At 38.4% G+C, this 24,106-nt stretch overlaps 1 protein-coding gene and 1 long non-coding RNA gene across 6 annotated transcripts in view; one reads left to right on the top strand and one right to left on the bottom strand.

The window, feature by feature from the left end:
• The window catches only part of LOC112966090, an 8,173-nt gene extending 497 nt beyond the window's left edge, over positions 1-7,676 (top strand). For 2 of the 5 annotated variants that reach the window (XR_003253512.1, XR_003253508.1), the window contains exons 2-4: positions 5,658-5,694; positions 6,252-6,467; positions 7,220-7,676. This is a non-coding gene — a long non-coding RNA (uncharacterized LOC112966090). Of the gene's footprint in view, positions 1-57; positions 463-1,298; positions 4,902-5,657; positions 5,695-6,251; positions 6,468-7,219 lie in introns of those variants that run through there. The other 3 variants (XR_003253511.1, XR_003253509.1, XR_003253510.1) reach the window with 3 other exon arrangements.
• Positions 7,677-8,024: 348 nt separating this feature from the next.
• Positions 8,025-23,928, bottom strand: OIP5 (Opa interacting protein 5). The gene is made up of 5 exons (XM_026065803.1): positions 23,647-23,928; positions 23,283-23,349; positions 22,143-22,265; positions 21,550-21,631; positions 8,025-20,216 (listed from the first exon to the last, which is right to left on the bottom strand). The coding sequence occupies exons 1-5, from the start codon at positions 23,918-23,920 to the stop codon at positions 20,058-20,060; spliced, it is 705 nt and encodes a 234-aa protein (XP_025921588.1). The 5' UTR covers positions 23,921-23,928; the 3' UTR covers positions 8,025-20,057.
• Between the last annotated feature and the right edge of the window lie 178 nt (positions 23,929-24,106).

The raw sequence follows: 24,106 nt of genomic DNA on the forward strand, positions 1-24,106 counted from the left end.
CGCCGGGCAGCGCTCCGGGCCGCCCCGGGCAAGTCGGAACAACTTCGGAGCGGGCGGCGAGGGAGTGCGGCGGCGGGCGGCTGGCGCGGCCGCCGCAGATGGCTGCGGGAGCGGGTTTCCTGCGTAGCGACACAGCGCGCCTCGAGCGCCCGCGGCCGGGAGCGCGTTTGCGGCGAGGAGCTGCAGCTGGCCGCCGACGCGTCGGGGAGAGATCAAAGCGTGCAATCGGAAGCTGGGCTTCTCATCTCGGGCTACCGAAATAGCCCACTTCTTAGTTACTCTTCTCTCTCCCTTACTCATGGAGCCTGTGTCTTAGAAGGCACTCATTAATTTGATGGTCTGAATAGCTGTGTCCTTTTTTGATGCCTGTGTGTCATCCTGACTTTGGAGTGCGCACAGGGGATGACTTCCGAGCCATCTGACAAACAGCATCACAGTGTATGAGTAATCTCCCAGTGGAAAGTAAGTTTTACAGAGAGTGAAGAGGAGATGTTGATAGTGCAATTGGTTGTAGGCTTACGAGTTCATGTGATTATTGGCAAAAACAAGGTGAAAAGGACCTTATGTATAATGAAACATGTGAAAGAGTATTAGTAAAACCACTTTCTTTCCTTTCCAGGTTAGCAACGTGCAGATCGGTTTTGCATTAAACTTTTCAGCAAAGATTCTTTGAATTTTTTTTGTACTATAGAAAGGTACTATGTTTAAAAAAATTGTCACTTACTACACCCAAAATGATTATTGTCACTAGCAGGAAATTCTCTATGTTGTCTATTTTATAACACTGTCTTAAATCTTTGGTTTATTATAAGTGACTGCATTGTCAACATTCTTGTCAGGTGAAATTTAAAAGTTGCGGCGGCTAAGTGAGAAGCCTAGCTTTAGATCCTGTGAAGACATGGCATGTTATCTTACATGATCTGATAACGAAGAAGTTGCATATAACTGAAGTAACTCAAAAGAAATATGATAAGTGTGTTTGCAGCAACTACTTCAGAAAGCAGTATCTGCTTATGTGAAAAATTTGCTTGGGAATGTTTTAAGCATTCCACTTGTGTATTATTCACTTAATAACAGTAATAGCAGTTTATGAGCAACATAACACCAAGGCACAATATGCTGCTACTGATGAATATCTACTTATACATGTCTCCAAAAATTTGTCATAATAGGCTCGTCTGACCATCTTTTTGAGAAGCATGATTTTTAATTTGTCTGAACGTGCAGGAAGAATGCGCTCAGTTTGACACGCAGTTGATAGTGAGAAGACTTTTTTTTTTTAAGAAACAGAATGTAAGAACTTCCTTTAGGGAGGATTTAAACTGATCTTTGAAAGAAGTGGATTTACTGCTGGCATATTACATATAAAGAGAATTCTGCTTTATAGTAGAATTAAAAGAATAATAAGCAATCAATTTTCTTTCACATAAAGTAGTACACTACTTTAGCAGTATGTAAATGTCACTTGGATTAGCATTTATTCTTAATTACACTGAATGCTCAAGAACTATGAGAAGTAATATCTTTAAAAAAAAAATCCAAGAGTTTTCTGATACACCAATATATGTCAAATTAACTTTGTGCACTGCTTTACAGTCTTGCACACAATGCTGTGCCTATGTGCAATATGGAGATTTGCATGACTGAGCCAGGCACCTTACAGTGGTGACCTGCCATTCAGGTATTTCAAACATCCTGGGCCAACTAAAGCTAAAAACTCTGACTGAATTTGCGAAGAGTCTAGAGTACCTCTTGAACAATTTCCACCTCTGTTGTTAAAAGCAGGAAAGGAACGGTGTTTGAGACCAGCCCTGAGGCATGCTGGAGGTTACATGAACGCAAGATGTAAAGTCCATGCAGTCCTTGAAGGTTTAAAAGAAAAAAGTTTTTTCCCGAAATGGGAAGGAAGGGATGTTTTGTTCCTTAGACAGTACTCGAGTAACACTTTGCTTCGATATATATGTATCATGAAATAGAAAACTCAACTGTAAAATAGTCTACTCTATTTTCTCAGTTGTTCTGGGAAATACTATTGCAACATTGTATCAACAATGTAGCCCATATCCATTTGGAAACCTCATAGAAGGGGAGGATGTTTTTATTTAAAATAGAAAGTGAAACAAAGACTTGGCACTTGCACTCTGAGTCTCCTACAAGCACCAGAATATGTGCAGTGTCCAAGAAGTCTATGCAGCAGCTGAACATCACAACAGGGGTGTTCATGCTGTCTGCCCAGCAGTTGGCACTGTGTTGCTTGTGACCAGATCTTAGGTCCATGGTTCCTTTGCAATGACACGGAGGACAAGGGACATCAGCTCTCAAGTTCTCCTTGTATCTCCTGGGTTCTTCTTAGGTTGGCAACCATGTGTAGGTTTCAGTTAAGCTTTTGTGTACGCTTTTGGAACTGACAGTGACCAGTGTCTCAATCCTGCCCCACCTTCTAGAAGTCATCGCTGTTCTTTGTCTTCAGGCCTGAAGTGCAGGGAATGTGCTAGGATCTTGATGACTTGCTAACCTGGGTGCCATCAACAGAGGCCATGCTCCCTACTGTGTCCCCCTTTTGGTGACTCCACACCAAGGCGTTCCCATTCATTCTCCATTCACAGCAATCTTAGCCTTTCTGTTACAATTCTCTACACTGCTGCATAGATTGGTTGGGTTTAGATACTTTTTTAAAAAGTTGCCTCGAAAGTGAAAAGAGCATGAAAGGATGTCAATTTTTGCAAGACTAAGCTATTCTATTATACACTGTGTCTATGATTTAAGCTTTTGTCATCAGCTTTACAGTGTAAATTTGGAACTTGGTTAAGATAGTGAGGGGCTATAAAATGATAAACCAGTTCCACATGCATTAGCTTCCTTATTGTACCCATCAAAACTATTTCTTACCTACAAGTTCTGTAAATTTCCTACTGGTCTTAATGAACACATTATTTCAGTTTTGACTTTATGTAAATACCAGCTTCCAGAAAAAAATCTTCCATTGACATATCATTGAAAAATGTATCATATAGAAGGCAGAATGGAATCTAACTGAATCTGCTAGAGAAAAAGTGCATTTTCTTTTAATTCAGGAAGCTAGAAGAAATTACTAGAAGTTAAATAGAAAAAAAGAATCAAGTTACAGGCTCCCACATATGCTCACTGTTCTGGCCATATCTGTATTTTAAAAAATACTAGTGATTGAGAAGGACAGACCTACAGGGAAGACAAAAATTGAGGACTTTGAGTTACAAAGCAGTTAGTGTTTAGTGTAATTATGTATAGTAACTTGAACTGTGTTTAACTACATTTTAAAGTAACTATTCTTCTAGTTTGCTTATTTAAAAAAGAACTGTTGTGTGTGTCAATTGCTTTTCCAAGGCATACCTTGTAAAGCCATTAAAAAGATCTCAGTGGACTTGCAACCTATAGCACTCATTTTGCTTTCTGTATCCTCACATACCTCCATCACATAACCTTCAAACGTTCATATCTTGGCCTTTCTCCATAAACCTATTTCTAGCTCTCTCTTTCCTCATATGCTTCTTATTCATCTTCTTGTTCCTAGAACCTATCTATCTTCTATGTTCCTGTTCTAATTCTTCTGCTTATCTCCTTGAGCGTGTGTGTATTATATCTGTAAGTACAACTTACAAGTGTTATTTTGGAAAGTCGCATCTGATGGATCAGAGTTCTTGCTGATTAATCTATTTAAAACTCAGGATACCTTAAATTTGAAGGTGAGGAATGTGGTGAAGCTTAGTAGCATGGTTATACCACTATTCACTTCAGTATAGCTTCCGTTTCCAGCGTGCTGATTATGTTAGAAGACTGCCTTTTTTTTTTTCCCCCAGTTGATCCACTGGTAATAGGATAAATTGATCTAAATGAGAGGACAAATGCTACAATTTTTTTTAATGAGATGTTTCTTCATGTCTTTTTGGCTTTGAAGTTCCTGAAGTTGTCTGTATTCAAAAAAATGTCTATATGAATGTGAGATTTAAAGTTCATGTAGCAGAGCAAAAGAAATATGAGTGGAAGATAGTAAAAACTTCATAAAAATATATTTTAAAGTATTTTAACAAAAAGGTTAATAAATATAATGTAGAATTTTCACAACCAATTTCTTGTCCCAGATGAGTTGGTTATGTATGCAGTCAGTTATGAAAAAAAATAGTCTTTTTTTTTTTTATAAGCCAAGGCTTCCACTAGATTTTAATTATGGAGTGGATACTGTCACTGTCAGTTTCAGTCCCTGCTAATTTTAAAGAGCCTTGGTTGCATTTTCAAGTTCTGTTGATACTAGCGTGAACTCTGCTCACACATCATCTATGAAAGTTGGCTAGAAAGTGTATCAAGCAGAGTAGATAAAAACTGGAGCATCCAAAATCAAATAACTTGTCAAAAAATGGATTAAAGCAAACTGAATTTCAGTATTGGTTGAAGCATTTCCTTTGCATGAGTTGCTTTAAGTGCCACTTGCTGCCTTTTTATAATGAGCGTTAATGTAATAGTTGAGTAATTCATAGGTTTTGAATGAGTAAAAGAAAACCCAGCGTTTCAAAGACTGACATTGGGGATTGTCTCTTGTTTCCACTATCATGATAAGTAAGCATGTGAGAGTTCCTGATAACTTTTCTTTATCAAATTAATTGTTTTGTGAATGACTTGCCATTGATTCGCCAGCCTCTCAAGGTCACATAGCGCTTGTCAGGTTCTTGGGGAGGATTTGAGTTGGAGCGGTCAGAACCTGACAACATAAGAATGGAACAACTAGCCTGAAACACCGGGTTAAGGATTGCCTGCTGACCGCAATTTTGTGAAAGTGGGGGTCCTCTACTGTTTGCAAAAATGCTCGGTGGTGCAGGAAAATGGAAATTAGGAATACTGCAAAGAGGATATTGGGAGCTTTTGATCGTGTAAGTCTTGTATAATGAGATAGTCCTGCTTATAACAATCCCATATTGCAGTTAGGTTGTTGGCTCAGTGTCCTTGAGAAACAGGTATTACACCTCCTTGCTGTAGCGGGTCTGTGCAAGCATGAAACAGTTCCTTGCCTAATTGGAGCCTGCAGTTGTTTTGTCCATCTCTGTTCCTATGGAATTGCAACATGTGTCTGTTGATGATAGCTTACCATAAAAAGGACTGTTTATTTTCAAAATATGCTCAATTAAAAAGTAGTTTGGGTAGCAATGTATACTTAAGTCTGCAGGTGTAGTCAGTTGAGCATGGACTACTGGCTGCTCTCAGTGAAGTAAGAATTAACGAATTCTAGGAAAGAAGGGAATTCATTACTTTGTAGGCTATATTCTGTGGAATGACATGCATGGTTTTACTCTAGGAAACAGAATGGCTTTCGAACAAAGGCCTTTCGAGCATGTTTTGGGCATGTGCTCCCCTTCCCCACCCTGTTCTTAGTTAGAGAAAGCTGTCTGTCCTGAGTCTTCCAGAGTTAGGCCTGACATGCTTGACCATCTTTTCCCTTAAACTCAAGGAAGAGGGCATCTATGATAATTTGAAAGTAAGATCAGCATGGTTTATATAGAATGTCTAAAAAATCTTAACTAATTTCTGGAAAGTATGACTAATCTACTGTGTCTTATGCAGGTATTCTATCATCTGAATAGCTTGTTAGCTGCAAATTTAATCTTATTTGTTCATCTCTTTCTGTCTAGGTTCACTGAAGAGAATGTTGGTTGGTGACAAATAATGGTGAGTAAAACCATCAGGATATTGATAAGTGCTAAAGTTCTCAGATATTTGGTTTGTTTCCCCCCACACCCCTTTTTTTCTGACCACTTAAATCGGTCATTGAGATTTTAATTTTTCTTAGGGTACTTTCAGAGCACTGGAGTTTTACCACACTGGCAGCTTTTGGGTTGGGCTTCTTGTGAAAGAAAGACTGATTTAACTGTGTATTCTAAAAAAGAATTATTGCTTTTAAAGTTATGAAATACTTGTCTCATGCTGTCATTTTAGTCTGCTAAAAGACACTTATTGTATAAATTTAGCTTAGAACAGTCATCTTAAATTTTATATTTGTTAAACAGTAGCATAGGAAGAACAGTAACAGTCAAAATATGAGTTATCAAGTAGCAAAAAGTAAATTCAAAATTTCAAAGGATGACAGTCAGCTTCTGGAGCTTTGATTTAGTTTTTGTCCAGTGAATAAGTAAAGGTATTCTGGTAGTTAAGATTCCTAATAGAATTAGGAAATGCTAGATTCTGTTCTCAGCTTTGCCACAAATCTTTGGCATGTTTTGTTGCAGCTCTCCAAGCCTCTGGTTTTCCCCAGCTTCATAACAAGAACAAGACTTTCCCAACAGTGTGGGCACGGATCAGCTGAAGTATTTGAGTGCCTCCGAGAGAAAGCGGTGATGTGTGCTGTATATCCATTTTCATCATCTACTAAACTACTCCTAATATTGGAGCTGAAAATTATCACTGGAAGATTATTTCAGAACTTGATCAACGAAAGGGTTAAGGTAATTGGAATAAGTTGAGAAATACAGGCAAAGAAAGGTCAGGGAGAAGAGAGGAAAGGGGTAGAAAATACTGTGTATGCCCGTGTTCTTGTATGCGTGAGAGAGAGAGAGAGCAAAAGAGAGAAAAGAAAAAACACTTCTCTCTTTGCAGTACAGGACTAAGTCATACTAGGTGAGTATCACTGATGAAATGCCAGGAGATCAGTGACATGATGACAGTTGTTAAAGTATATCTACATTGTGGACAAGTGGGGAGAAATGAGTAAAAGAAAATGTCTAATCTCTGTGATCTTACAACTGTCATAAGCGCTTTTTATTTTCATACAGCATTGACAACTTTGTAGTTAATCAGGTGATAATTTACAGCATCTCTTTGAATTGTGACCTTAAAGCAGAATACACACTCTATTTGCAGTATGTATTCTGGTGCTACCTCAACACTGTCATGTTATTTTTAGAGTCACAGTTAAGAAGCCTCATAGCTAATTAACACCTGTATATTTTTGAATGCATTGCTTCTGAGTAAGCATATAAGTTAACTCAACATTTCCATAGTATTTTCTTAGTCAGCCTACAAACATCTGCGATTTAAAATTTTACAGAACAAGGGATTCTTGCAGTTTGTGAAGCCAGCTAATTTTACTCATTAGAATCAAACTTTTAAATAAATTAACTTGTGGTTATTTTGGTGTTGAATATATTTTATTCTGTTTCCTAAACTACCTTTCCTGTTTTTTGTTTTGGGATTCCAGATCTTCTCTTGACATTTGAGAAGGTGATCCTGTTGCTTTTTCTTGGTGACTGCTCATAGGCTGTGAGATGCAGATCTTCCTCTTCTAGCAAGAGAAAGCCTGGCCTTTATTTCCATGGAGCTGAAGGAACAAAGACCTCTCCACTTCCTGTTACCACCATTTCACCCAACAGTTGAGTCACCAGATGGCTTCTCCCACAGAAGCACCACACCATCTTACCAAAACTCAAAAGCAGAGTAACAGAAGTGAGCATTTGCTTCCCCGAAGAAGTGTCTCCTATGCCAGCTTTTCATTCAGCTTTCTGCATTCTGTTTTAAAATGAGAAATACTTTGTAATCAGATGTATGGAGAAGCTGGTGTTCTTCACTGATACCTCCTCCTTCATTTTAGGAGGGATAAATTCTTCACTGTATCATACTGGAGCTCCTATCAGATAAAGTGTCTGTGTGCTTTGCTATCCCAGGCTGTCTTGATGTGTATGAGAGGTTACAACAGGAAGACCAGAATATACTTTCCACTCTGAAATGAGGAAGAAGCTTACCAAACAATTGGGGAAGCCCCATAGCACATATTTTCTAGTCCAGGACCCAGGCTTGACTCCGTAGATAGATGTCTTGATGTCAGCTCGCATAAAGCAGCTAATGCAAAGGAACAAATGCAGAGTCATCTTGTCTATAGTGTGTAAATGCATCATCCCAATTTGTGATCAAAATATATATTTGCATGTGTAAATCCACGTAAGTGCTGGATATGATGAGCTTTGACCAGAAGGAGAAATTACTCTGCACATTTCATTTTTTGCAAAAAAAAAAAAAAGAAGCTTTAAAGACCTCTAGAGTTACAGGATGATGGTTGGGTTTATGTTAAATCATTCCCTCTCCGTGGCTTTTTAAGAATCCTAAACAGCAACAAGAACAAAAACATTCTGCCATCAAATAGATGTGGCGGAACTTTTTTATTTATTAAAGGAATTCTTTTCTGGTGTGATGGAAGAGCCCAGAGGTGTAAAGCTCCAGTTTATCCACTCAACTTCCTTGGCACAGTTTCAGCTTTTTATACTGCTGATGGAATTGGCTTTTTGATTCTTCTGTGGCTGATGGAGAACTGAGATGACCTACGTGTTTCCATCATATAGATAGAAATAGGCCCAATAGAATGAACTCTTAGCCACTTAAGAGTGATGTGTTGAGAGAGAGCAGAAATACATAGGATGGGCTTTTTTTCTGTTTCCTCCTGAATTTCGTTCACAAACTAAGGAGCAATCTGTTGTTTTTATGTTTACATAGCATTCTTTGTCTCCATCATTTGTGATTATTTGGGATGTTTTCTGTCATTCTGAGATGCAAGCCTATAATGCTCACATGCTCCCTGCTGTGGTATTGTATATGACAAGTATGATTTCTTGGCAAAAGAGCCAGAACAGAAATAGGAAATGTATTCTATTCCACTTTAACCTGGAGCTCTTCTTAGTGCACCTTATTCCAAGCTTGTGATTTAGAAAATGTGACTTACTAGCTTAAAATAATATTTTCAAATCTAGATCAAATAAAGGTATATAGGTTCTGTTAATAGGGTTTGGGGGGATAGTAGCAGGGCTGGGGGACATTTTGGGGAGGGGGGTCATTTTATTTTTTCTTTTAGAAAACTGCTGGAGAGAGCCAAACAGCCTGCAAATGGCTGGAAAAAAAAGCAACAGCTGAAATTCTTCATAAATCTTAATGATAGATTGCAAGGGCAGCATTCTGATATTTAAAATGTAGTGAAACTTAATGGGGAACAAGTTCCATAGTAGAATGAGGACAAATATTGATTTTGATTTTGGTCTTTATAATAGAGTTCAGTTAGATCCACATTTAGATGTGCATTGTAACAACAAGATTTAATGACAGCTTTACCCATGTTTTGTTTCCATGAAGAAAAGGTCAGGCTCATAAGTTAAGGAGTGGTGGACAAGACACTGCATGTCAAAACAAAGCCAATTGTAATGAGTAGAGGTACACTAACATTGTGGGTAACATTCTGATGAGCTGTGTAAGAGTCACGTTAATTGTGGCAAGGCAGCCACAAACTTGGCCTGACTTCTTTTAAGAATGTAGGATTTCTTTGCTGAATACAGTCTGAATTTTACTGTTTTTAGAAGCAATTAGAAACGCAATTCCTTTTAGGTCCTCCTTATGTTGAAATCAATGGGATTTAATGTAGATGTCTGTAGAAGCAGGATCCATCTCTAAGTGATGGAAAATACTGTCAATATCATAGGATTATATGAGGTTGGAAGGTATCTGGCATAAGAAACATCTGTTCCTAAATCTGGGAATTTCTTTTTCTTCCTTCTACCTATACTCATTATCCTTCGGACATTAGAGCTAGCAGCTGTTTCTAGCACAGCTTGGTGACAAAATACATGGGGGACAGGAATGTGTTTTTGTTTTCTGTGGGTATGTACAAAACTCTAATTAGAGAGTAGACACACCTTAAGCTCTTTGATGCCATGTCCATAGGAATAACTCAACATTTTGTAACCCTGCATTCTAACAAAGAAATAGAACCATTGATTTTTCCTGACTTCTCCTATCCATGATGATGTGACAATGTTAGTTTTTAAATTTAATTTTAGAACATAACATTTTTTAGCAAAGCTACAGGTCTGTGGCTTTCACAGAAATAGTACTCCAATAGTGCATGCCCAAGAGACCCCCACTAACATATCTTTCCAGCCAGCTTCTATATAAAACTTCTGTGTTAGGAAATGCTGCCTCAGCATTCTTACTTTTTCTTGCTCCACTTTGTTTCTCTGCATTGGTTGGAAATCTTCCCATGTGAAAGATTACAAAAATAAGGGGCATGTGCAATAGATCATATATATATACATATATATATTTTAATACTTGTGGACAAAATGATGTTACAAGTTGTTTGAAAACAACAAAATCACCAATGTCTTCCATTTTGAGATGTGTATAGTTCCATAAGCATTAGTGCTTTGCAGCAAACTGTAGTGCCATGTTAGGATCAGTGCATGAGCCTAGTAGTATTTTTACAATTTCAGAGTGACAAATTTATTAATAAACAGTGATAATGTAATTAACAATAGAAAGGATACAGTAAAAATGTCACAAACATGGTCTAAATATGCAGTATCCTCCCTTTGGCAATGGTAATGCTATCTTTAGAAATGGAATGTATTCACTTAATGGGCTTCATAGAATCATAGTTGACTTTTGTTTTTAGTAAATCTGTCCAACTGCAATAGTAAACTATTGTACGTAAGCGTCCAGAATTCTCATCTCTTTACCAGTGGTGGGTTTTTTTAGTCTTTAGTGAAGGTGATTTCTTCCATGAGCAGCATTTTCAGTTTTATTATTACCCATCCTATAATATACTCAGAAAATATGAATATGCTAAAGAGCTAGTGTGCATTTTGTACACATCTCTGCTACCTTAAGATTATCATTTACAAACTCTGTTAATTAGTTCAAAACAATTTTTCAGATCTGACTATATAATTGTTATAACAAGTTAAATGTTAGCCTCATAATCTTATAAATTAATGGTTGCAAAATGCTATCTGCTAATTTTACATAGAAAACTTTTATCCATTATTGCAGGAATCGGGAACCTTTTTTGCTGAAGTCCTATTGAATCTCTTAACACCTTTGGTGGATCCTGCATTTACACGCATCTTAGTAATAACATGGGAGAATATAATAAGGTCAAGGGCTGTTAAAAGTCAGTGTTGCAGACTGTAGCTGTTCAGTAGGCTGTATCTAGCCTATGGATCATAGATTCCCCACCCCTGTATTATTGAGAAATCAATATCCTGTATTTTGGATAACTTCCAGTATTGCTTTCCATCCCTAATCTCAATTTTAATAGTTTCTGTCTCTCCCTCTGCTTTTTGAGAAGGAAATTTTAGACTACAGGAAGTCCAAATGATTTAGCACTCAAATGGCAGCTTGGACTGGTCAAATAAGAAACTGTTATGATCCTTAAGATTTGCAATGCTCTGTGGATGGCATCCTCTTGATTTCCTAGGAAAAAGTGTTTTATTCGGTGCCAGTGTTTCTTTTCGCCCATTTCTCTCTCTTATAAGAACTTATAAGAATTCTCTGTCAGCTTAGAGAGGATACTGCATCTTTTTTTCCTGAGACCTGCCTGTAAATGGCCATTAGGGGGAGGGAGGGAATGAGTAGCTTGGTTTTGTAATTTTAATATAAGTATAAAGTAATTAAGCAGCATATACTTGGGTGCAAAGCCAGTAATACTTGCAGAGTTAATGTATGTAACAAAAAACAAACAAACAAACAAAAAACCGTTCTGCATTTACTACATCCCCAAGAATATTGGGCAAGTGGGCCATTTACAGCAGAGCTCTGGGGGACCTGTCGTTGGAGTTAGGTTCAGTTCTGAACAAAAGTAGCTGTGTAGCTGTTCCATTGAATAAAGTAGTTTAGTGCTTGGGAGAATCAATTGAAAAATACCTCTGAAACTGGAATGCAAAATAGCACAGTATGTAGGGGGAAGAATCCCTGATGCAAACAAAGCCATACGATGATTTAATAAGAAAAAATAGAACTTTAGTAGCAATAACTGTTTTGCATGTGATAGTAAATAACTTGCATTAGCAAGACTGTACAGTAGAATAAGTGGGTAATAACCAAATAAGTTTGTGGTGTTCTGTGCTGCAGGGAGCTGCACGATAAGTCTCTTCCTAAGAAGATGGGTGAATTCCTCTTAATGTTCCTCTCGCTGGAGGGAACTTGGCACTTGAATACTTTGTTAATGAACCTGGTATGAAAAACATTGATTAGTTTTGTTACATGTCTGAATCAATGTGTGCTGGGGAAGGGCAGGCAGTTCTTTCTGAAAGTATGGGTGAAGTTACCCTATTTTGTTTTTCTTTTTTTGTAGTCTAGTACTTGCTCTGTTTCTCTGAGGTAAAACTGAACCTTTCCAAGTACTGAACTGTGAAGAGAACCTGGTTCTGTTGTTAGAAGGCATTTTATTGCAGGAAGTGCTTTTTTTTGTTTTTTGTTTTGTTTAAAAAGACTAGTTTGAGATGGTGACAGGTCTTTAAAAAAAAAAAAAAAAAGTTTATTGGAGAACACTTGACACTCGAAACATTTGTACTTCCCAAACAGAATTGTAGGATTCTAAAAATATTACTTTACAGCAAAAATAATTTTGGACTTTCTAAACAGTCTGTTTTAGACCATGGTTGATTTCTGTTGCTGTCTGAAGTTTTGGAGAGGCAAGCGCTGTGAAGCCTCTAGTAACACAAGGGGGTATTGATCTACAGCTGTAGCCTCTGTTTAAAAAAAAAAAAAAAAAAGTAGTCTAGTAGTCTATATTTGACACTTTGTTTTCAGTGTAGATATGTAGTCTGTAGAGACAGTAGGGCCCAATATATAATACTCTTGTGAACAGAACTATTTCATCAGAGATGTAGCTCTGTCTGGTTGGATTTCTTCTAGAAAGGTGAAGCAATTTGAACCATAACTTATAGCTGAAGGGAGGCTACTATTAGTTCTAAAATTACTTAAGTGAAATCCTTTGGCTCTTCATAAGTTGATAATGAGACAGTGAGGGCTGTGAGCATTTTTGCAGTCTAAAGTAACCAAGATAAACATGAGGATGACTAAATTAGGTGTTAGCTAATATGTAATATGCATATGAAAAGCTAATTTATCTGGAAGGTTGTAATCAGCTTAAATTTCAGCTACTGGATTATTGATAAAACTGGAAGCTGGCCATAGGAAACCTTAATTTGATTATTAGATAGTATTAGATAAATTATAAATTTATTCTGGTCAGTGGTTATCAAGTACACTTGCATAATAATGAAAACATGGTCATGTTCACACTTCAGAAGTATAAATTTTGTGACTGAATAGAATTCTTCAAAGCTTTATTCATTTAGAGAAGGGGGAAATAAATAACACTGCAGTAGCCAGGCAAGCTGTCCATGTATTCATCCCAGTTCAGACTTTATAATGATCTGTACTCCATTGGCTACTGGACTAGAAATTACTCGTCACAGCAGCAACAGAAATCCCATTGCCTTACAGCTGCTGAACTATTGTGTGACTTGGCCCCCAAGCCCTTAATTTCACTGCTTCTAAAACTAAGCAGAAGTGTCAGATGCTACCACATTTCACTGTGGGATATCAAACATGTAGTGCCCACTAAAGACATCACTCCTTTAGCAGTACTAAACTTAGATGATGCATGTATATACTGTTTCCTTACCCAGTGGTGCTGCTGCAGAAGGCCTAGTCAGTAGTTATGTTGGGAACTGCAACTTCTTCTGAAGATAACTGTTAATTCAGGACTTAAAACAAAAAAGTCTTGCAAAGACTCCTAAATATTGAGAGAAGAAATTATATCAAGCTCCGGGACACTAACACTTTACACAAGGAGTACATTGACAAGAGCTAGCAGTGTGTTTCTGGGCAGAGAAAATTATGGAAGAGCAGAACAGTTTTTGATGAACAACCAATCTTTGAAATATCTGCTTCCCCACTTCTCTAAGAAACTGTCTGGTCTTCCTTCAAAACTTAATAATCCTACTTGCTGTTCAGGTATAGAGCTGCATAATGGCAGCTCAAGTTAGATACCTTTGGATTTCTTCTAGTGAATGATCCAGCATATTGCCCCTACAGCACTTGAACTAGCACACAAAAGCCAGCAAAGGAACCAGGGTGTCTCATTTATTAGTGCAGAACACTAACCATGGATTTCTGAACTCTTTCAGTCTGCTCTGCACTTTCTACTGAGCAATAGTTTTAGAGAAAGAATGTGTTTCTGTCACTGAGCCTATGTACCAGGTTATAATACGGACTCCCTAAGACTTTACAGCATTTACTATTAAGGATAAAAGGTAACTTACTATCTATCTATCTAGTGTGTCCTGTGTAAATCCTGGTTGCTTCTCTTCCCTTCCAAATGAGCATGTTTGCAAGTCCAGTAAAAGAAGGCTACTTTGTGATGCCTTGGAAGGAAGAACTGCATGGAAAAATTGAAGGAAAGTAGCACAGGCCCACAAACCAAATCTTAGAGCTAGTATTCTAATTATGCATGATTCAAAATGTCTAGTGTAATGTAGTTATTACCAGTAAACTGAGATATGCATTTATACATAATGAAGCAATAGGAATTAATATACCAATAGCTTGAACTTCCTGCTTTGATTCTCAAATTTTGTTTTAGAGAATGTGCTGCCCCTGTAGAGAAAGGGGCAGAATGTACAGATAGGGACAGAAGCATGGCACCAAAACAGCAAATCAGGAACCAGGATCAGCAGAACTTGCCTTTATAACCTCTTGTCTGGTTCATATTAGTGCCCTGGGCATGTAAAAAGCAGGGCATGAACTAAGCATGTTTAGGGGCAAGATGAGGTTTCTCACCTGCTGCAGCTGTAGCAAGGAAAAGGGTGCAGAGTTTCTCACAAGGTGCAGGGGGGAAGCAACTTGTGGAAAAAACAAAACAAAACAAAAAAAAACACAGTAACAGAAACAACAGATTCAAATTGAGTGGTTATTTGCCAGACAGTAGGTAAAAGGCTTGGGTGTGGTGAGAGAAATTACTTGGAGAAGACTGAAATCAATAAGCACAGTACATATATTTCAGGTATTGAATAGCTTTTTAATAGACAGTATTTTCAGGTAACTCTCTAGCCACATAGGCAGCTGTACTGAAGCATACTGGTATCAGCCAGCAATAATGGCATCTGCAGGAATGAACCTGAAAATACTGGTTATCTTGTATATTTTTTAAGTTCTTTGACAAAGAGATTTTTAAAAACAGAAAATGAGATTTGATCACTGGAGGTCTTTATCTTCTGCAACACAGGTTGCAATATAGTATTTTTTTCTTTATTTCACTTATTAAATAAAAGGGAAATTGGGTGCCATTTTTCTGTAAACTTTTAGTGTGTTCTCTGTATTATTTCCCAAGTCTTTTAGTGGGTGATGCAGTGAATTTCTGCTGGCAGTATGAAAATAACATAAAACCTGTGGCATAGCCTATACCACTAATGCTTTTCCTAGTCTGAAGTATTCAAACAAGTAAAATACTAGTTTGTTTACTGCAGGATTCCATACTTACAGCTTAGCTTAATTTTACAGGTGGGCTTAACTTGTGCAAACATTACTCCATGTACTTGAGGCTCAGCCTTCTTTCTTAAATAGAAAGAGTAAGGGTCTTAGAGGAAGAAATTGTTTGTCAAGTTAACTCCCATTCACACTTCTTAGCCAACCATCCACAAAGCACCATGATTTGGGTTTAGAATGGGGACCATGTTTTCCTCATGAATGCTCTTTCTATCGATACACAAGGATTGCCAAATGAAGATAGGAATATGAGAAGATGATAACTATTTTGTGGTATCAGAAACTAGATTAAATGAAATCCTTTGAGCCAACTTCAAGCAAAAAGGGAATTTGTAAAACCAGTTTAGCCCAGTGGTTAACCATGGCCATCTAAAACCTACTCGATATTCTGCAGAATGTTTCACATGGTCTTAAACCCTGTTAAATACATTTTCTTTGATGTGAACAGTAAGTAGTTGTATCCACTCTTTATGCTTATTCCCTTTAATACAAAACCAGGGGAAATAAGATACTTTAGGACTTCAGTGAAGCTATCCTTCTTTTGAAAAGTATGATGTAGCAGCAGAGGAGAAGTATTAGACAGTTGTAGCAGATTCTTAAAAGTTATATTAATACTTAAAAACCAGGTTAGAGAACACTTCTTATACGGAGGTTCTGATGGCATGCTCACATGGGTTAGTGGAAGAAATTATTGGTATCATTATGAACTATGTACTCCCATTGCACACACATTTTACATGGTAACAGTAAAAGAATGTCTCCCTGTGAATTCTGAAGTTTTTCCAAAAGGCAGCTTGCTTTTATATCTATGCATCTTTGGGGATTTCAAGATAAGATTTTATTCTTTTGACACTGTAAAGAGGAACTGTTTAAAAATGAACTTGGAAACTCTGCACCTGTATACAATTTTTTTTTAGCAATAAAGCAGCACAGGCTGAGAACGCACTAAAAACTTCATGTGTCATTTGTTCAAAAGAAAAATTAACCAAGTTACTATACACTGCCTCTTCATGGAGATGCTAACTGCTTCCACTTCTAAGACATGTTGTCACTTGCTATAACATTGTCAAAGTTTAACAATTTGGACTAACTCATGTATGCTTGATATCTGCTTTCGGTCCAGCTGTTCCAGGAGACTTCAGGCAGAAGAGTTCTCTTGACTTCCTGGAGGCAGCTAAGGAAGATTGTCACTTGAATCATATTAAGATGGGCAACTTACCAAACAAAAGCTTTAAGGATTGTTTTAGATGGTAGCAGAAAACTTCTGTTGCTTGTATAAAAGCTTGACTAAACAGTAATAAGTCACTGGGAAAAACTGTTTCACACATTTCTGTTGTTTTGGCAATTATATTTCCCCAAAATTTCTTCTGTGGTGGTTATGTATGTGACAGCCTAGAGGCAAGCACAACTTTCCCCGCAGTTGCTGCTGAGAGCAGTTTTCAAAATTGCTGTAACACAGTAGCAGGATACCACCTCATGTGTGCTGAAGTGGCCATGCCTCCCAAAACCTGTTATGGATTGCTAACCCTTACACTAGCTTATAAAAGATAAGTAAGATTGTTGCTTCAGTAGCCTGCTCAGCCACCTAATTTGTTTCATTTTCTGCTCATTTTGGTCTTCAGGGATAGAGTTCCAGAGAAGATAGCTGCAGATTAGCACACATAAGAATAAAAATAGCTGTGGCCTGACCTTGAGACTTGCTTTTTAAGCAGTTGGTATTCATTTAAATAGAATCTATCCTTCCTGAGCCTAACTGGTCCAGCTGCACTTAAAAAAGTAAGAACACATCTATCAAGATGCCTAGCTAGAGATTAGGTTCCACTTAGAAAATGAATATTCACTGATCAACTGTAAATTAAGAGAAATCTGAATCTGGGCCAGACTGGGATCCAAAGCTGACTCTTTCAGCAGGAAAAGGTTAGGCATCATATAATTCAAAATGCACCCTTAGGTTTAAGTTGGTATCTCAGTAAATGTTGACCTCAAACTACTGAGGATATCATTGCATTTACTTTATGTTCCATAAATTAAGGTGGTTTGTTTGTTCAACAGGAATTTAGTTACGGCATTTTACTGCTGTTTATTAGTGCCAACAGGTACATCAGGCTATAGCTAGTGCTGAGAAAATGCATTGTTTGACAACTAGACATGAGGGACTCAACAGACCTGAGGTATTTCCAGTTGCAAAGGTTAGTGAAATGTACTTTAATATTAGCCTGAGAAAGTTTACCAGCTATTACTTAGCACATACTCATTAACTGCTTAAAATCATGGACAGTTGCTCATGCTAAGCAAGCAAAGTAATGCAAGGAATGATCATTAATGCAATGCTTCATAATAAGCCAGGATCTGCATATACAAGATAAATTGATGGTCTTTGCTGCAAACATCTTATAACCTAAGTAAAAGAAGTCAACTCAAGACTCTCATGATAGTACACGTGATCTATATAATATGTATTTCTGAATTTCAGGGTTTTTTTTTAATTAAAAAAAAGTTTCTTCTTTATAACTGTAAAGGTAAAATCATAACATATAACTGACAGCTTTTTTCCACTTAGGGAGGCTTAGCTAAATTCAGTGAATACGATTCCTGCATCTAGAATATTAAACATGAAGCAAGACACTTTACCACTATTTACATTACACAGAGTAGATGTAAAGTATATAGCAAGAAACAAAGTCAATGCAGAAAACGGAATGAAAGGGCAGAAGTAATTAGTCTCATTATCAATCATGTTTCTTAGACTGATGCAACAACAAAAAGGCTGTCACTTAGAAAGTAAGACAAAAGTGAAGTTATACAACTGAAAATGTTCACCTGAGATGGGGGAATGTTTGTACAAAATGGGTTTTGTCACAAGACCCCAGTTAAAGACCAACGGGCCCTTAAACATAGTGCAGAAGTCACTGTACAACAGCTTTATAAAAAATTCCTTGTTCTTAATAATGAAGTAAATCAAATACAGCAATTCCAACCTTACATGAATATACAATGACAACTAAAAAGAACAGCTCCCTGGATAAGAGTGCTAGAGCTCTCTTTAGGGAGGATAACATTTATCATTACAGAGAATGAAATATCTTACAGGAGCGTAATGTTTATTTCAAGTAGTTCCTTTTGATATCTTGAATTTAGCTGTCATTGAAAAGCACTGCATTTCTTCACTCATGCCTGTCAAAGATCTAAAACTAGCAATAATAGTCATTCAGGTAGCATGTAGTATTATAATTTAACTGAAGGAGACCTGCTCCTCTTCCAGCAGGATAGCAGTTGATATTCTATGCTATAGCTCAATCAGAACAAACTTTGAGAGCACCCAGAACTGTTAACAAAAAAGCAGCACATTGTACATAAGTAGTAGGATAAATACCAGCTGCCCATCTAAACCCTCAGGGTGCCTTACAGTGACTTTTATCCCCTCCCTTCCAGTCAATTACAAGAGTTATTTTACAAATAGATCAAAACAACTAAGACCATGATACATGGAGTACAATCTGCCGCTCCTGTGTGGAAGTAGAAGCAGGGGAGGGCAAATCACATCATCAGAATTAAGTCAATCAAGTAAATACATTCCTCTCTAGACTATTACAGGCAATTACTAAGCTTAGCGGAAGCTTTAAAACATCAAACTTTTAGGCAGCAGGAGGGAGAGGAAAAGAACCCTTAATCTTCCAACTAACGGGAATTAAGGACTTAGATGTTCTGTCCCAATAACAAGGGGTGAGTAGCATTCTTTCCTCTCCATCAAATGAGTTTCTAAATGTTTGCAGAGGAGCAGAACCTATGCAAAACTAACAGAAATGCTGATGAGTACCCTTTCTATTTTTTGTGAAACATCTTGACTGGCCAAGGGAAGGCAGCAGCTTCAGCAGAGAGGTGTTCCCATGACTGAGCAGAAGGGAAGGGAGGAGAAAAGAGCTTTCCTTAGTTTCATGGCTTCAGCCTCAGAGAGATGGGCTCAGTTCTATTAAAGGTAGTAGTTGCCCACAGTCTGAGGCTGATGGAGCAGACAAACTGACCCAGTCCAGTGGAGCCACGGAGTTGCTCTTCCAGAGGACTTGGCAGGCACTTGCACTGTGCTTGAACTTGTAGTGTGAAAGCTTGCTCCAGGTAGCAGTGCCTTCCATGCCCAAGCATCGAGCATGCTGTGCAACTTCTATGACATGCTGGCTGGCCCCTTTTGCAGGCCACACACAGAAGTAAGCTTAAAAGAACTATCAGGACGCCATTTAGCAGTGCTTCTCATAGCTGATGCAGCTAACAAACCACTTGACCAACAGCTAGCTGCCATAAACATTGTATCTATATGAAAAGGTAAGACAAAAAATTTTAGACATCTGTAAGAAGGTTTACTTTATAAAGGTTCCTCTTGTATATCACCTTATTGGCATGTTTTATATAGTCCCCAAAACCTGAGTTCAGCTTTTTGAAGGCTGCTTTTTTCCCCTAAAGTTGTTAGGGAGAACCACAGCAGTGGTTCTACTGCCTCAGAGAGTACTGTGCTGTATGGGTGAGCTATTTGTTTTTCACAGCATAGCTTCAGGATGTTAAGATTTTCAGGTGTTTCCACCAGGTTGAAGAGACACGCTTTAGCATAAGTTCTTTCTATACACAGATAAAGTGACAGATTAAGTCTCTGACCTTTTCTGGTGCATTATTTCATCATAATGAAGAAACCCTGCAGAGATGCAGAAACAACTCCAGTAGTTCTTCAGAATGGCACATTATTTGTTCATCTTGACTATTGCATATCCTGGCATGAGGCCAGCTGCATCTGATGCAGTGCTTTGCTTTTCTGCCACATTATTCTTTTGGTTCAATTCCTCCAGCTTCTTCATCAGCAATTCTAGGCGCATGTGGACCATCACAAGCTTTTCTTTTAGCTAGAAAAAAAAGAATAATAATAATAAAAAAAAACAACAGAGAAATGTTGTCCTAACATTGGGTCCTTGAAAGATGTATACCCCACCTTCAGTAGCTAAAAAGCAGCTGACTTTCAAGATGGAAAATGATACTGGGCTCTATTGTATCACTAGTATCTAATATTGCTTATCTCTATACTGTATGTTTAGTATAGCCAAAACTAGCACCGAAATCAGAGGCCTGTGTTACACATGAGATGAATGTGTGTCAGCAGAACCCCTTTCAGAGATGCATGGAAATTTTCCACTTAAGTAAGCAGCCAGAGCTGCTGAAGCCTTACCATGACCAACATAATCTTTCCCGGTTAATTCATTACAAGTTTAGCAAAGCCAGATAACTTTTTTGACAAGATCTGGACAGACTGTTTCATCTTCACTTAGGAGTACACCTAAAAATACTCATCTGCTATATTACATTTTACTCAGGATGGAGTATGTGCTTTGAAGGGAGTGTAAAAGAAGGGAGCGGGGAAACAGATGGCAAACATACATAAAAATAAAGTATGGATTTGGAGTGAAACTCAAGCACTATTTCCCTAAAGAAATGCTACAAATGTATGACCTGCTAACAAAGCATAGATTTTTTTTCTTTCCTCCCTAGGTAACATGATTACCAGAAAGGCTAGATTCACGAACAGCTAGTAAAGGGAGCAGAAAGAGACATGGTTACTGTAGAAGGCATCTGTTGACCTGCTGCCTAATACATTAAGATATCCAAAAAGGGTAGTTCTGTGACAAATGGAAAGATTTGGACTAATTCTCTCAAGAATTTTTGTTACCAAAACTAGTTCAGAGAGTGGACATTTTCAAGAGTCTGCTGCTGTTTTGAGCTCACATAGCCAGAAATATGACTGTGCTAGAATTCTTCTAAAATCAGCAAATTGGTATTTTTTATTCTGCAACACTGACTTATCAATCCTAGAGACAATACACTTAGTAATACTTAGCTGAATGCTTACTGAACGGTTCTGGGTTTCTCTTTTCAAGATGCAGAGAAATCCCTTCTCTCTTGATGACATTCAGGTACCACAAAAACATAAACATTCACTACAGGGTAACACACTTGTCAGAAAGTTAGCTAGAACTTTATTTGTTTTGCAGATAAGTTGTTACAAAAAATGTTTTGTATGTTCTGTGCATGCATCATAGCTACATTATAATTCAATATGTTCTACATCACCTGCACTTAAAAACAAAAAAGCAAAAAAAAAAATGTATGAATATTTTTGGACCGATTTCTAAAAAGACTTGACACTTTTCACATTTTACATACAAAATCATGTAGAAACCTTACTTTTCCGAGTTCTTCCTTTAGGCTCAAAGCAGGAAAATTTACCTTAGAGGCTTCTATTATCATTTTAGTTTTTAAGAGATAACTGGAAGACAAGTGGGGAAAGGGGAAAGACAAGAAAAACACTTTTTAAATAACATGGTTGCATTCATTGTTTAGACAGATTATTTAAGATGATTTTAAAGCAGATCTAAAAGTGCTGTCAAAAGTAGTCAATACATTATGAAAATATTTAAAATATAACAATAGTTTTACTTTAAAAATCATAAAATCTCTCACCATCAACTGAAAGTAATTTACAGTTTCTATAATCAAGTCTTCAATCTAGCATGGAACAGGTTTGAAACCTTACATTACTTAAGTGGATCTGGAAGTGAAATAGATTTCAAACTGCAAACAACTAAATTTAATTCTTGAAATTACATGAGAACCCTTTAAAAGTGTAAGGCAAATCAAATGGAATTGTGCCAACATGAGCAATTCAAATAGAATATTAAAACCCATACACCAATGCACTCAGTCAAAAGTAAAACAGCTGTTTTAATCACTTGCAAACTCCTATGAAGTCATTTACCATAATAAGACAGCATACTCACCAAAGGATGCTGTCCTTGAAGAAACAGAAGAAGCCTCGGAGATAAGCCAGATCACTGAAAGTGGAATATAGAATGAAGCCCACAATCAAGCCACATGAACGACAGGATAATGCATTGAAAGTGCTGAAAGGAGAAAAGGGAAAATAATATGTTTAAACAGAAGCTTTTAAAAACATAGATACTGCCTGCTAGTCAGAGGACATCAGATCATCAGTTTTACCAAAACAGCAAACAAAACGTGTAGTATTACTTTTCTCTCTATATAAACAATCACAGAGAGAAGGGGAACATCAGAAGTTGAGCATATTGTGTAAGAAGTAATTTCTGTAATAAGTGAAGTTGCAGTCAGGGAAGAACATAAAAGGATCATTACCACAGAGTGGCTTAAGCTATACTAGTCAAATATGACTTAACCAGTAAAAAAGTACAATATGCCTGTGCCCAAACCTCTATATGTGATAGGCTGTATAGGTAGAGGAAAAAATTCCTCCTGATAAAATGGATTATTGCCTCATGCAGAGAAAAACGCAAATCTTTCTTTCAGAAAGTTTCTAGCCCTTGTGGTTTGTGAAATAACTTTTTAAACAACATTAAATACAATACCGATTCTGCTAGTTCTCACCAAATTTGCAAATATTCTTCTAGTCTTCAAGTAATATCTTACTTCTTTTTTATCTAATTCCAGATTTACCAAAGCTATCTCTTATTGATTGGCTAATGAATAGAACAGCAGAAGTTACTCACTTTCAATATATAAAAAGACATGCTTTAATTTAGATGATATATGCTTTATAAGGCAGGAGTGGAAGAAAAAGAGTTAAAGGCTAGGCTACCTTTTCCTGCATTGCTCAAATGTTCCTCTCTCTCCACTAACAAAGATAAATGCTGGCAAAACTTCTTTTGATTTTGATGAAAATTAAAGCTATATGTGTGCGAAAGATTTTTTGGTTGAAAGTTATGAAGTACAGGTCCAAAAAAATCACTTGGGACTTTATTGATTCCATGAGACATCTCGGTGCACAAGCTAGAAAACTTTTAGGAACTCTTTGCCTCTGACTTTGAAGAGGCTTATTTTTGTCTGTACGTTTCAGCTGACGACTAAAACCTGATGCCAGAAGCAAGAGATACGCCGCTACCTACCACCCGAGGAGGGCTCCTTCAAGGCCGATCATTAGCGACTCTTCCCAAGCGACGTCATTTGTGACTCCTGCGAAGAAAGACAGAGCCATTGGAAAACCACGCTCCCCAGCGCAATCGCCGGTCACCCCAGCGCCCCCGGCTCAGCAGGCAACGCGGCGACCCACTGAGGCGCACGACAGGTCTCCTTATAACATGCGGGTGGAAGTTTCCACGCACTAGTGAAAGCTCATCGCCCCGGCCGCCGGCCCGGACACCCGTCGCTCCGCAGGACGCCGCGCTGCCCGCTGCCCTGGGCCTGGCTGGGGCCCTACCGGCAGGCGGCGCCCCCCGGCCCGGCCCCGGCCCTGGCCCCGGCGACACTGACTGAGGCAGGCGAGGAGCCCGAGGCGCCGCTCCTCCTGCGCGCACAGGTGCAGCGAGTCCCCCAGCACGGCCCGGCAGCCGCGGCACTGGAATACGGCCCACTCCTCCGGCCGCCGCGCCGCCCCCGCCGAGCCCGCGGGCGGCGGCAGCGGCCGCTCCACGGTGATGACGCCGCCGAGCTGCGGGTCCTGAAACAGCTCCTGCAGCCGCCGCCGCACCGCCATCTTCTCCCGCCCTGAGTTCGAGAGCGGCACCCGCCTTCTCGGCCTCCCCATTGGAGAGTGGCACACAGCTCTGCGCTGCCACTGGGTGAAAGACAAGTCAATCCTCGTTTCCTGAGGCCATTGGGAAATGGGCGACGGGCGCTCCTTCCACCGCCCAATCAGGCAGGAGGGGGCAGGGCTTCCCCTTGCCGGGAGCGCCTATCACGTTTGAAAAAAATACAACCCAGGGGCTGGGCC

The sequence above is a fragment of the Apteryx rowi genome, unplaced genomic scaffold, assembly GCF_003343035.1.
Source record: "Apteryx rowi isolate R43461 unplaced genomic scaffold, aptRow1 scaffold_232, whole genome shotgun sequence".
Lineage (NCBI taxonomy): Eukaryota > Metazoa > Chordata > Aves > Apterygiformes > Apterygidae > Apteryx > Apteryx rowi.